The sequence below is a fragment of the Canis lupus genome, chromosome 19 (genome assembly GCF_048164855.1).
Source record: "Canis lupus baileyi chromosome 19, mCanLup2.hap1, whole genome shotgun sequence".
In the NCBI taxonomy this organism is placed as follows: domain Eukaryota; kingdom Metazoa; phylum Chordata; class Mammalia; order Carnivora; family Canidae; genus Canis; species Canis lupus.
The window spans coordinates 6,516,638-6,531,432 of record NC_132856.1 but is presented as its reverse complement, the minus strand read 5'-3'; the positions used below and the strand labels follow the sequence as shown (position 1 = coordinate 6,531,432).

The 14,795-nt window shown below is 45.0% G+C and overlaps 1 protein-coding gene across 5 annotated transcripts in view; it reads right to left on the bottom strand.

The window, feature by feature from the left end:
- FGD5 (FYVE, RhoGEF and PH domain containing 5) overlaps positions 1-14,795 on the bottom strand; it is a 126,113-nt gene that overhangs the window by 40,631 nt on the left and 70,687 nt on the right. For all 5 annotated transcript variants that reach the window (XM_072785021.1, XM_072785019.1, XM_072785017.1 and 2 more), the window contains exons 4-5: positions 12,663-12,721; positions 12,520-12,550 (exon numbers count right to left, since the gene is read on the bottom strand). In XM_072785021.1, the coding sequence (XP_072641122.1) occupies positions 12,520-12,550; positions 12,663-12,721 (90 nt within the window). The remainder of the gene's footprint in view (positions 1-12,519; positions 12,551-12,662; positions 12,722-14,795) is intronic.

Genomic DNA, 14,795 nt, shown 5'->3' with positions numbered 1-14,795 from the left:
TGTCTGGGTGGCTCAGTCAGTTAACTGTCCAGCTCTTGATTTCAGCTCAGGCCATGATCTCATGGATTATGAGACTGAGCCCTATGTCAGGTTCCTTACTCAGGGGGGAGTCTACTTGAAGAGTCTCTCTCTCTGCCCGCCCCCCGCTTGCTCTCTCTCATTCTCAAAAAATAAATCTTAAAAAAAAAAAGACTAAAAAAAAAAAAAAAAAAAAAAAAAAGACTGTGTAGTATCAGCATTGGACAGAGATAAAGATCAATGGAATAGAAATAAGAACCCAGGAATAAATGTTTATGGTCAAGTGATTTTTAACAAGGGTGCCAAGAAAATTCAGTGGGGAAAAAAGCCTTTTCAACAAATGGTGCTGAGATATTTGGATATCCATATTCAAAAGGATGAATCTGGACTCCTTCTTTATACCATACACAAAAATCAACCCAGAAGTAAGTACTTATGTGTAAGAGCTAAAACTATGAAACTCTTTAAAGAAAATATGGGAGTAAATCTTTGTGATTTGGGGCTAGGCAGAGCTTTCCTAGATATGGCGCCAAAAGCACAAGCAACAAAAGAAAACAGATAAATTAGATTACAACAAAATTAAAAACTTTTATGCTTCAAAGGACACTATTGAGTGAGTGAACAACGACAACCCACAGAATGAGAGGAAATATTTGCAAATCACAGATCTGATAAGGGACTTGTATATAGAATTACAATGAAAAGATAACCCATTAAAAAATGGGCAATGGATTTGAAGACATTTGTCCAAAGAAAATATACAAATAACCAAGAAGCACATGGAAAGATGTCTGACATCATTAGTCATTAGGGAAATGCAAAATCAAAACCATAGTGAGATCCCACTTTGCACCCATCAGGATGGCTATAATAAAAAAGATAATAACAAGTCCTGCAAGGAGGTGGGAGAAACTGGAACTCTCACACACTACTGGTGGGCATCTAAAATGGTGCAGCCACTTTGGAAAACAACTGGTAGTTCCTCAAAAGGTTAAAAAACTACCATATGATCCAGCAACTGCTCTCCTAGGTATATCTCCAAGAGAATGGAAAACATATATTCACACAAGAATTTGTCCGTGAATGATCATAGCAGCATTTTCAGAATAGTCAAAGAGTGAAAAGCACTCAAATGTCCATCAACTAATAAATGGATAAACAGAATGTGGTCTATCTACACAATGGAATGCTGGCCATGAAAAGGGATGAAGTACGGACACATACTGCAATGCAGATGAACCTTGAATACGTTATACTAGGTGAAAGACACCAATGACAAAAGACTACAATTTATATGAAATGTCAAGGACAGGAAAATCTACAGAGATAGAATTCAATAGCTGAGTGCCTAGGGCTGAGGCAGGGTGATGGGGAGTGACAACTCAGGGGTTTGCAGTTTCTCTTTGGGGTGATGAGAATGTGCCAAAATTGATTGTTGTGATGACTACACAACTCTAAACATAACAGAAAACTATTGCAGTTTATACTTTAAATGGTTGGATTGTATGGTATGAGATTTATATCTCAACTAAGCTGTTAAAAAAATTGAAGAGGGAAGCCACAGATTGGGAGAATATTCACAATATGCATATCTGAAAATAGACTTATGTTCAGAATACTTAAGGAATTCCTACAGACCAGTAAGAAAAAGACAGGCAACCCAATTAAAAGGTAAGCAAAAAGCCTTTAAATGAGGATTTTCCAAATGGAAATAAATAATAAACAGAGAGATACTCAATTTCATAAACCATCAAGGAAATGCAAGCTAAACCCACGATGAGAAACCACCACGTGATCACCAGAATGGCCACAAGTAAGACTGACAATTCCCGCGTGCTGGCAGCATGAGGAACGTTATTCCCAGATGTTGGGGGTGGAAGTAAATATTGCTTCAACCGCCTTGAAAACCCATTTGGCAGGTCCTAATTAAGCTGAATCTGTGCTTACTCTGTGACCAACAATTCCATTCTAGGCAGATACTGAGGAGAAATGAGTACTCATGTTCCCTAAAGATACATATGAGAGCATTCATAGCAGCTTTAGAATAGCCTGAGCTGGAAACAAGCTAAATATGATCATTAACAGGAGGACAGATATACCAACGGTGGTATATACACACAAAAGAATACTGATAAGTATGAAAACGTGGATGAATCTCACATATTATGTTGGACTAAAGAAGCCAGACACAGAAGAATACATAATTCATGATTCCATTCATATGAGGTCCCATGACAGGCTAAACCAATCGAATATGATGGAAAGCGAAATAGTGGTAACCTCTGGAGGGTGACATGGACTGAGGAGGGGCACAGAGGCCTCTGCTGGGATGATGAAAATGTTCTGAGTGGTGGTTACAAGTGCACATACACACACATACTAAGGATTTAAGCCCTACCCTTAAGATTCATGCATTTAACTGTATGTAAGTTACAAAACAGTTTTTAAAAAGGAAAACAGCTCTCCGAGGTCCCTGGAAGAAGGAAGACAAGCATTGCTTGTCCCCACTGTGTTTGTGTCTCCTCCAAGCCCTTCATTTCAACTCCCTGGGCCTGGAGTTCATGGTGCTTTAAGAGCCTGTCCAGCCTGCCTCTGCACCTCACTGCTCACTCTGCATACCAGTGCTTCTCCAGGATAACTGTGGGACTTACTCGAACCCAGATCACTAGGCCTGCCTCCAGAGCTTCCACTCAGGAGGCTGGGGGTGGGGCTGGATAATTTTCATTTCTCCCATGTTCCAGGTAATGCTGCTGCTGCTGGTCCTGGGTCCACACTTTGAGCACCACTGCTTTATAGGAATCCTCTTTCCCAGCCTCTGTGTCTTTGTTCTGTGCTTCTGGCATCTGATCCATATCTTGCTCATCTTTTAAAGCTGCTTCAAATGCCACCTCCATCATGAAGCCCTCCTAGGTTATTTCATCAATCCGTCTAGTGGTCTTTCAAGTATCCTACAGTCTCCAGAACTCTGGGGTCACAGCCTGAATGAAACTACCCTGATTTCAGAATGTCTCTGAAGTCTCATATTTTAGCTTAAGAATTAAGGCATATTTTACATTATTCTCTAAAATATATCCATGTGTGATTTAGTTTACTTCAAAATATGTATCTGAAGCAAAGCAGATGCTCTTAGAAAATGTGTTCTGTTTATCCCGTGGCCTTGAGTACTCCTGGACACCTACTACATACCTTGAGGCAGCGCTATGTGTATCCCAGTCTTAAAAGTAATGGCTTTACAATATTTTGCATTATTAGGCTATATATTTACTCTATATGTTTCTGTTATCTTTTCTCCAATTATGCAGAAGCAGATTGTGTCTCATTCACTTTCATTTCACCCTTAAATTGACCCAGCTTTGTTCATAACTGTGAAGTTGTTTTTTTTTAAGATTTTATTTATTTATTCATGAGAGACACAGAGAGAGACAGAGAGAGGCAGAGACACAGGCAAGAGGGAGAAGCAGGCTCCATGCAGGGAGCCTGACATGGGACTCAATCCCAGGTCTCCAGGATCATGTGCTGGGCTGAAGGCGGCGCTAAACCGCTGAGCCACTCAGGCTGTCCAGAAGTTATGTTTTTTAACTCATTTTTTAAACCATATTTTTAAAGGCTTCTTAAATAGGTGCTATCTGTGCACAGCCCAAGTTAGGGACTAGAGTTGCAGGGGATGCCTGTCTTGAAGGGGCAAGGAATCATAAAGAACTCATGCTGAAGGGTCTTTACAGGATCATCTATCTGTGGGTCTCAAACATTACTGTCCATTAGTATCACCTGGAGGGTTCATTAAAACAGATGGCCAGCCCCTTCCCCCAGGGTTTCTGATTTAGCAGTTGTGGGATGAGGCCCAAGAATACGCATTTCTTACAAGTTCCCAGGTGATGCTGGTGCCATTGGTTCGGGGACCACACTGGGAGAACCACTCATTTATTTGACTATTTCTCACACTGTGCTCCATGAAGACCTGGAGGTAAGGGAGGTGAAGGCAGAGCCCAAACTTTGGCCTCCACTCACCTTTGAACCAAAGCATCTCTGTTTTCACCTACTATTCATATTGGGGTTCAGCTACTATTCATATTGGGGTGAGTAAAATTCCATTTGAAGATGAGCTTCCATGGCTAAAAACGTCTGAGTCCCACTGGCCATCTCAGGGTGAGGGATTAAAAGAAGAGACTTTCCAGGGCCACATAGCAATTTTTTCCTGAATTGAATGAAAACATACAGGGAAGAGCCACACACCTGGGGTAGAAACCCCTCTACTAAGAACTCCTCAAAAGTTACTACATTCGTACCTCCCTATAAGGAGAGCTCACCCCCTCCCTGGCAGTTCAGGTGGGGAGAAAGCATATTTTCTCACACTGAACCAAAATCTGTCTCTCACTGAGTCCATAAAGACCAATGAGCTCACTGTCCTGGAAGAGCCCAGCAAAGACTTAAAGACAGAACCCTCCCCACTCAATTAAAAGTTACTTCTTAATGTTGTCCGCAGACAGGGGCTCAAAGATAAAAGTAAGAGACAGACACATAATCTTCCTAGCTCCACACAACTTCCCCAGCATGAGGCCACCTGGGAGTCTGGTCTGGGTTAACCTGCTGGTTCCCCGGCATCACCCCCTCCCACCCAACCCACCAGACCAACCTTCCCCCAAACTCCTTCATTGCATCTGCCCTCCTTAAGTCCTCAGGGCTCCCAAATTCCTACACCTCCCTTACGAAAGGCCTTGGGCCATGCTATTCAGGCTCTCCCCAAGACCAGCTCTCTAGCAACTTCCTGTATGCCCATGCCCCCAAGCCCTCCATTCTGTCCACTTGTTCCTGCTGCTCCCATCCACTGGAAGGTCTGTTCATACTCTCTGTCCATCTCAACATCCTTTCTTCCAGGAAGCCTTCCCTGACTGCATTCCTCCTGTTCACATTGATGCTCCCCTCCTAAGGCTCCTTACACCTACACGGACTGTTCTACTTCCACTTGTTTCCTCCCCTTCTCAGGGCTCTGGAGTCAGATGGCCCTGGCCCTACTTCTTACTAGCTGTGTGACCTTGGGCAAGTCGCTCATCTTCTCTGAGACTCAGTTTTGGACTCATTCAACCATCTGAGAAGTATTTATTGAGCAGAGAGTATGTGTAATTAAATGACAGAACATATGTAAATTGTCAAGCACACAACAAATGGTCAACAGATGCTCACCACCACCCCTCCAATGAGAAGGCAGGGTTGTCTGGGTGAGGAAGGACAGGACTGGGTGGGGGGAAAACTGACAGCACCCAAATTTAGATAAACTCACACATTTGATTCTGAGTCCCTCTAGATTCTACACTTGCCCCAGTCATGTCAGCACCAAGGCCACAGTTGAAGTAAACATGTTTGCAGAGTAAGGGAGGGCTTTTGAGTAAGTGTCCTCTTCCCCCAAGCAGTCTGAGAAATCTGGCTCTGTCCTGGGCACTCCTGACACTCTTGCAGGTGGCTACTTCCACTGAGCAAGGTGGGTAGTGGAGGTGCTATCAGCAGGACAGATTTAGGGAGGATCTGAGAAGCCTCTCCTCTGCCATTCTGTACTGTGTCCTCCTAATACTCCTCCTTTAGTCCCTCTGACCTTTTCACAAAAACCTGCCAGGTGGGGGTCCCTGGGTGGCTCATTGGTTAAGTTCTAACTTTGGCTCAAATCTTGATCTTAGGGGCCTGAGATCGAGCCCTGAGGCCTGGGATTGAGACCTGTGTCATAGTCCTCATCATCATCACTGTCGTGGGCTCCCTACTCAGTGAGGAGCCTGCTTCTCCCTCTCCCTCTGCCCCTCCTCCCACTCGTGCACACTCTTTCTCTCTCTCAATTTTTTTTTTCTCAAACAAATTTTTAAAAACCCAAAAACCTGCCAGGCCTCAGGAACCTGAGAGCCCTTTCCCCACTGCCCCCAACTCCCTTAGGGATTTCCCGGCCACTCCCGGGGCTTCGGTTGATATCTCCACACTCAATCACTTCTGGTGCACATCCAGTGCCCAGCTGATCACTGAGATGTCCCTCTCCCACCCCTCACACTTCATAAGACCCACACTAAACTCCTCATCACCCCTGCACCTACCCTGATCCCTCCCAGCACTTGATGCTATGGTAAGTCAGCAAGCTGGAAATCTAAGGTCAGTGTGGAACCCTCCCTGCCTCTCCTGCACCCCTCAGCCAGCCAATCACCACCTGCAGCACTCCAGTGACCCCTCCTGTTGGAATCACCCAATGGCCTCCCCAAAGACCTTCTGGGGATCAAACCCACCCCTCGAACATGACTCTCACTCACACACACCCTCCAGCCATGCGGCATTTCTTTCAGTTCCCAAACAGCCAATCTCTGGCCTCCAGACCTTAGCACATGAAGATCCCCTTGCCAGGTACAAGCCTTCCTCACCTGGCCAATTGCTCCCCATCCTTCAGGTCTCAGCTTAGACACGTTTCCTCTGGGAATCCTTCTTCAATCCCCAAAAGCCTGGGACGGGTGCTTCCTCTGAACCTCAGGTTCAGTATGCCCCTACCATCGTACTAACATTGTCCCTTTTTGTGCCTGTCTCCTCCCTAGACTGTCAGTTCTGGAAGGTCAAGGACTCAGTACATCAGTACATAGCACATAAGGAGTGCACAGGAAATATTTCTAACTGAAGAAGTGGTTCAGACTGCTGGAAGGATTGACCCCACCATCACTCACTCATCAGATATTTACTGAGCCCTAATGGTGTACCTGGCCTCACAAGACACAGGGAATGGGACCAGTCAAGCTCTTTGTCCTCAAGGAGCTCTGAGTTTAGTGAGGGAGATAAAGCAATAAACAAGTCCCTAAAAATACCCCCAAAATAAATGAAGAAAAGTGGACAGAATGGAAGGGAGAAATAGATACTCAATAATCAATACTCCACTCCCAGTAAGGGACAGAAGGAGGAGACAAAAAGCCAGCAAGGATGTAGAAGACAGCATTGTCAATCAGCCTGATCCAAGTGATCTCTACAGGACAGCCACCAGCTAGAGCAGAAAACACATTCTTTTCAAGCACACACAGAACATTCCCCAGGATATACTATATGCCAGTCATAAAACAAATCTCAAAAAATTTAAAACCACACAAAGTATATTCTCCAACCACTATGGAATTAAAAGTCAGCAACAGGAGGATATTTGGGAAATTCACAAATAGTTAGAAATGGAACAACATAATTTTAAATAACTCATGGGTCAAAGAAGAAATCACAAGGGGAATTAGAAAGTACTTAGAACTGAACAAAAATGAAAATAACATCACAAGTAAATAAATACATAAATTAGATGATTTTAGATATGAACAGTTCTGTGAAGAAAATAACATGAAGTGTGAGATGGTGCAGAAGAGGAGGCACGGCTATGGTTCCTTCCCAGCATTCACATCCTTGCCATGGCCTATCATGGGGAGAACAGATCCCTGTCCTGCGTCTTTGGGCCACACCATGGCACTTGCTCTGGCCATTGGGATGTAGGCAGAAAGAAGTGATGATGTGCCAGTTGTGAGACTGAATCTCAGAAGTCCTCCAGTGCTTTCTGCTTGGTCTCTGCCTTCGCAATGGGGAGAGCCTTCCCTGGGTGCCTGATGTCCCAGTTGTCCCTGATGTCCCTTGCAAGTAGTAGTGCCCAGTGAGACAGAAGCAGGAGTGGTCGAGTAAAACATTCAGAGGGCTGGGAGCATGCTTGCTTTGGCAGCACATATACTAAAATCAGAGGGCTGGAAGCATGACCTTTCAATTTCCCCCCTTTCTTGTTCTTGCCTGGGACCTGAATGTGATGGTTAGAACTGCAACATCCTGTTAGTGAACCATCCTGTGTTCATGAGGAACCTCGGAAATGGATGTAACAGAAAGATGAAACTTCGGTCCCTGATACTTTGTGGAGCTGCTAAACTTGACGTAGATCTCTTATTTCTGGTCTTATTTCACATGAGAGAATCGCCTTTAAATTATTTAAGCTATCATAACTGGGTTTTTATTGTTAGCAGTTGAAGACAGTTTTTAACTGACATAGAATGATTAGAAAAGGCTTCTGTAGTAGATTGTATTTTCCCCAAATGGCTCATAACAATATCTCCTATCTCACATGGTCATTATGTAATGTAAGCTTGATATTTCCCCCATTGATGCTGGAAACTATATCCCCTCCCTGTAAACTTGGGTAGACCTTTGTGACTGTCTCCACTAACAAAGTATGGTGGAAGTGGTGCTACGTGACTTAAGGCTAGGTCATAAAAATGCCACGCACTTCCTCCTGGCTCTCTCTTGGGACACTTAGTCTTGGAATCCAGCCACCATGCTGTGAGGAAGCCCAAACTTACCCATGCAGAGGGACCACATGGAGAAGCCACAAGTAAATGTTCTGGCCAACAGCTCAAACGAGGTCTCAGACAATAGCCAGTATTAACTACCAGCCTGAATGATGAAACTTAGAGTGATTCTAACCCTTGGCCATCAAGTTGCCCTTAATGTTGAAGTCCTCCCCAGACACTGGGGAGCAGAGACACATTCTCCCCACTTTGCTCTGTCCGAACTCCTGGTCCAAAGAATTTGCAAGTATAATAACATGCTTGTTCTATGCCACTAAGTTTTGGGCACCACTTCTTTGAGCTGACATCAGAATGAGAAGGAGGAACTGGATATTAGAAGATCACAGATAGGACATGCCAGCAGCAGGAAAAGCAAGTGCAAAAGCCATGCAATGGAAATGTATTTGTAGTATGTAAAGAAGAGTGAGAAGGTCAGAGTGGCTGGAGCAAACAACAAAAGTGATAGGAGTCAGTACCAGAAAGGCAGATAGCGATCAAATCAGATGGTACAGGACGTCTTAGAGAAGGGAGCTTCTCTCAGGGAATCAGACGGTGATAACCTCCAGGGTCACCTCTCCTAGTTGGCACACTGGCTTCTGAAAAGGCCTTCAATGCCTTAGCCCAAAAGAGGAACTCATGGTAGGGATTTTCAGCTTTTGCTAGGGAGGGATTGTTTTGTAGATGAATTAGCAGAGCACTGAAGGTGTCCACAGGCCATAGCTGTTCAAGGTCTATAACAAATCACATATAAGAAAAAGCATAAAGCCCGTGGCCTGGATTTATGCTTGGTTTTTGGACTAATCATTTGTCCCCCAATTCCACCTGCCTTTTCAAACTTATCCATGTTCTAACCATGTATGATGATGCATCATTCTCCAGACATATCATGTACCTTCAGGCCTGTGAGCATTTCCATGCTGCCCACCTGCCTTATGTACCCTCCTCCACTGGGCTCCTTCAAAGTCCATCTTAGGGCACCTCTTCTGCCAATCTTCTTAGATACCCCAAAGGGGAATAAGTCTCTACTTTCCCTATGCATCTGCAGATTTTGCACAAAACTATAATTGTGCAAATTATACTTACCCCAGAGTAGCATAACTGACTGTTTACTTATTTTCCTCCCTACTTCAACCTTTTCCCCCACAAAAAAGAGACCCATATTCAAGGGCAGATTCTGGGCCTTATTTATCTTGAAGATGGGCTTGAAGGCCCATCTCAGTGCCACAGGCACTGTAAAAATCCTGTGATGTCCCATCCAACAGGAGTAAGCCAGAGGGATACAGGGATGGATGGATGGGTAGATGGGATGGTAGATGGATGGATGCATGCATGCCCGGATGGGAGGATGGGTGGGCCTCTGAATAGTGGGTGAATTGAGGGTGGTTATGAATGGGAGCACAGATATACACCAAAGGGGGCACAGACAGATTAAAGGACAGAAGAGTGGTTGAAAAGCTGGCTACATGAGTGGGTGAGAATATGATTATACAGATGGATGGGCAGGGGGATGAATGCATTTATGACTGAGTTCCTGGAAGGATAGAAGGGACAGTCCTTAACCCAGAAGTCAGTAAACTTTTTCTGTAAAGGGCCACATAATAAATATTTTAGACTTTGTGGACCACATACAGTCTCAGTCATATATTCTTCACTTTTTTTCAAATTATGTATTTGACAAGGGTCTAATATCCAGAATATATTGAAAATTCTTACATCGTTTTATTTGAAGTATAGTTGATGCATCTTCTTTGCCATTTTTAAACAAACATTTAAACCATATAGGTGTGCCTGGGTAGCTCAATTGGTTAAGTGGCTAACTTTGGCTCAGGTCATGATCTCAGGGTCCTGGGATGGAGCCCAGTTGAGTCAGGCTCCCTGCGCAGTGGGGAATCTGCTTCTCCCTCTCCCTCTGCTTCTCCTACTCATGCTCCTTCCCTCAAATAAATAAATACAATCTTATAAATAAATAAATAAATAAATAAATAAATAAATAAATAAATAAATAAAATTTATCAAATCCATTCTTAGTTAATAGAATACACAAAAACAGGCTCTTGACCACTAGGATTCAATTTTGGATGATCAGAACTTTTAGTAATCCCTGAGTTAGGTCTATCTACCATTTCACAAGCACAGGGTCGAATTCCCAAACAGAGAAGACCAGGGGCTACCCTACCACCCCTCAAAACAACATAATGGAGCTAGAGACCTTTCTAGCCGGGGAGGTTCAGAATGCATGGTCAGCTCTTCCCATCACTGAGCAGTCTTGGAATTTCAATAGCATCAAATCTATAAGAAGGAATTCTGAGAGAGAACCTGCCACTTTTTGCAATCAGGAATAGATCCAGATTGGGAGTGGTGGAGAATGTCTCAAAGTTTACAGGTCTCCTTAAGATTCATGTCCCTGGCTAGGACTTGGGAGTCAAATTGGGGGTCTCCTGCCACTTCTGTCCCCATACACACTGACCGTCATAAATGTAGCTCTGGACCACAATTTCCCGAAACTAGCTTATGAGTTGTGAGTTTTATGGGCTCTTTTTTTTTTTCTCCTCAGGATATTATTATGGATTACCAGCGGTTTCAGCATCTTTCCAACTGGCAGGAAGTAGTGCAAACACAGATGGAAGTTTCCCAGTTAAAACCCTCTTAACAAAGTCATAAAACAAAAAGCCCAGCCTCTCTGTCATGCTGCCAGCTCAGAGGCAAGGGAGAGAGAACTAAAAATGGAAGTGACTCTTCCTGCCCTTCCTAAAGAGATCTTTTAGGTGTAAGAGGGTGGTATATTTCATACCAGAGGGCTTTTGGGTTTCATAATGCACATAAAGCTTTCATTCTAAAGTGCAAAAATGAGGGGCTGGGTGCAGAGACCAGAGTAGTGCTCTGTCTTGCTTCTGGGGACCTGAGTGCCCTTGCTCACACAGCAATGTGACACTAGGGTGATGTCACTGACAAGAACCTCAGCTGGACTCAGCAAGAGGCCGGGCTTGGTGCTGGGTGCTCTGTTGCATCCAGAGAGGTTTTTCCCACAAAGAACTCCAAAGGCAGTTGGGAGATGTAGCGTTAATACATGACAGTGCACTGGGAATATAAGGTGTTCACCTGGCTTAGTCACCCTCTTGGGGCTTCCATATCACCACAGACAAAATGTCCAGGGTAGACATTCCCAACTCTGATGTTCTTGGATAGACATGGTGAGCAATGCCCAACAGTGTGCAATCAGATGCTAAACTACTAGGGGACTGGAAATAGCTTAGAGATCTCAAGGAACAGATGCTCTCAATGTTCCCTCACTTCCGACATCTCTGCTGTACCCTCTTCCCTCACCCCTCTTTATGACTCATCCCAAAAGTCACCACCTCAGGGAAGCCTGTCTAGATTTCCCCAGGTTGTCAGTCCCTTCCCCTGTATTCCAGATGATTACTCATTTTCTAATCTGTGTCCTTCACTGGCCAGGGAGCTCCTGGGAAAGAGCCTGTCTGATTTGACTTTCTATTTTCCAGCTCTTGTCATAGTAAGTGCTCAAAAATGTTTGTTGAACTGAACTGATCTAACTGCAGAGAAGACCTTCCAGGCAGTTTTGTGGGTTGTAAAGGGTGGCAGTGCCTGATACCCAGGAAGTCCTCAGGTCTGGCCTCCTTTCCTCTGAAAGTCCAGAGGATCTCCTCTCCACTGGCTCAGGTGTCATTGCCCCAGTGTTAGGATGACTAAGAAAGCCTCTCTATACTCAAGCTGCTCTGTCATTGTGCTAACATATCTCCTCCATACAGACCTAAACATACATCACATGTACACACATACACACACACACACTCATGCACCCACACACATACATACACACACACACCTAAACTCACACACAGAGCAATGACCCAGAACAAAAACTATCCTCCTCCTGCTTTTCTTAGCAAGAGAGCTAAGGAAACTGCAAACACCCTTTCAGAAACCTCAGCACATCCCCCCCCATACACATGGGCAGGGAGACATAGCCATGGAGAGCATGGTGTTATTCATCCCCTGAAGCACAAGAATCAAGAGACAGATGTCCACGAAAAGCCTTGCTGGACATCTGTCTGCTGCCAAGCCTCTGTTCATCGAAATCACCTGTCTCCTCACTGCTTTTCTGTCTCTTCTATCACAGCCTTGAAAAAGGGCAATTAGTTTTGGAGAATGGAAATGATTAACTCACCAGATGTAAGTGCTGGAGCATCTCCACATATCTGCAGAGGGAAAGAGGGTTGAGTTTGCATTAATTGCCATCCTGTTTAAGCCAGGGAGGGACGATGTTCTGTGAACAAGCTCAAGGCCACAGGCAGCTGCTTGGGAACTCACGCTTTCTCCGAAGACAGCAGTTCCTGTGCGATGACGTGGGCTCTGGACTGTCCTTCCATCTGCAAGAGGGAAGAGTGATCAGGAGGGACAACACCAATTCAGAGAGGGGAAGGGAGACCCCACCTCCAACAGTATCAGGTTTACAGAAGGAACTCCAAGTTGTGAAATCTTCAACCTCATGGCTTCCTTTTCTGCCAGTGTGGTATTGAGACCATCTAACTCAGAAGGTTGTTGAGCTAATGCTCAGCACACTGCCCAAAACATAGTAAGTGCTCAATATGTGGCCACAATCACGACTGTGTGATCTTGGCCTCCATCAACAGGCCTAGCAACCGTGAATAACCTGTGGTTCTTGGCGCACAGGGAGCTCTTTTTGCATGTTCTGTCCCCTTGGTGTCCTTTTCTCCTTCTCTGCCTGGCTATTTCTCAGTTATCCTTCAAGACTTACCATGGTATCTATCACCTCCTCCAAGGAGCCCTTTTGGATCCCCTCCCTGAACCAGCTGGTTCAAGTATCCTTTCTGGGGCATCCTATTCTCGGGATGCCAATTATGTCTCTCCTGGAGGGCAGGAACCATAAACTTCACCCCTGCATGGCCAGTGCCTCACATATAATAGGCTTGCTTTTGTTGACTGAAAGAACTAAATGAGTGAATGAAAGAAAGAATAAGTGTTTGTTCCACTTGGGAAGCACTAACTATCCTGGCTGACCTCAGAAGGTGAGCCATTTAAATCATCTAAGGCCCAACTTCTGTACCTGTAAGATTTGGGAATAACTGAGATGATGTCTATAAACAGGAAGGATGGGTGGGGGGGGCTGAGGCAGATGCCTGGCTGGTCCTTTTGCCATTAGCAGGCCCTTCCTCTGTGGCCCTGAACCTGCCAGATATCAGACACAGCTGCTGGCTGGCACCCAGAAGAGCAAAGACACTGTGGGGTAGCCTGAAAGAATAGATAGTTGATGACAGGAAAGCGCAGGTAAGGCTAGGGGTGGGGTGGCTATCGGTGGAGCAGAGGGCACTCAGATGGGACACCTGGCTTCTGGTTCCAGCTCCACCACTGCCTTTTGGTATTATGTGCACAAGCCACTTTCTGAGGTTGGGCCTCAGTTTCCCCATGTGTGAATAAAGTAACCTCTAAATTCCCTTCTATCCTGAACCTGTGTGTTATTAAACTCTAGGAGACAGTGGTCAAGTGAATGATCTACTCTAATGACCAGAAACTCACTAACTATTGGGAGAGCAACTATACAGTGTTATGGTCAAGACCCCAACCCATGGGGTTTCAAAAAAAAAAAAAAAAGACCCCACTCTAGGTTGTGAAAACAAAAATGTCTCTAGACATTCCCGAACGTCCTCTGCAGTGCAGGTGGGGGCACAATCTTACCCCTGGGTGAGAGCCACTTGGTATAACCTTTCATCTTGCTGTGCTCTTCTTTACAGCAGCCACACTACCTGATGCTATCCTTGCACACAGATGTTCAATCAACATCTGAATAAATAATTGAAATGAGATACTGTGCCCGGCACACAGTAGGCATTCAATAAATGAGTTCCCTTCTCTGGCTGCTTCAACCCTCATAGTTTCTTGACTAAGAAACACAGTGTTTTTGGAGATTTTGCTCTTGCCAGGGCCACCCAAATAGGGCAGAACTTGGGCCCTCAATCATTCTCCCTCCTGTATCTCACTGCTGCCTCTTGGCGGGCTGTCACAGCATCCATGGAGCAGCAGGGGAAATAGTGAGGCCTGCGGAGGCCTCCAGCCTCACCTGGCCTCCCGCCCTCCCACAGGCGCCGAATCATGACTCACTGTCTGCCTTCTGCCTCTGCAGGGCTAGTGTGGGGCTCTGTGGACAAGAGTAGCTCACTCCTTCCAAGCAGGGGCTCCTGCAGAGTCCCACATGCAAAAGGCTTTGTTTTTTTTTTTTTTTTTTTGCAAAAGGCTTTGTAAACAAAACCCTCGCAATGGAAAATATATGCTGCCAGGACAGGCCTTAACAGCTAAGAAACCCTTTGGTTATGCTTCCATCAATAGAATGACTTTGTAAAGGACAGGGGTCAGGAGATCCCCAGCTCAAGTTCTTCTCCAATAAAATGAAGACAAGATGATCTCCTATCTTCCAGGGGCCTGTGA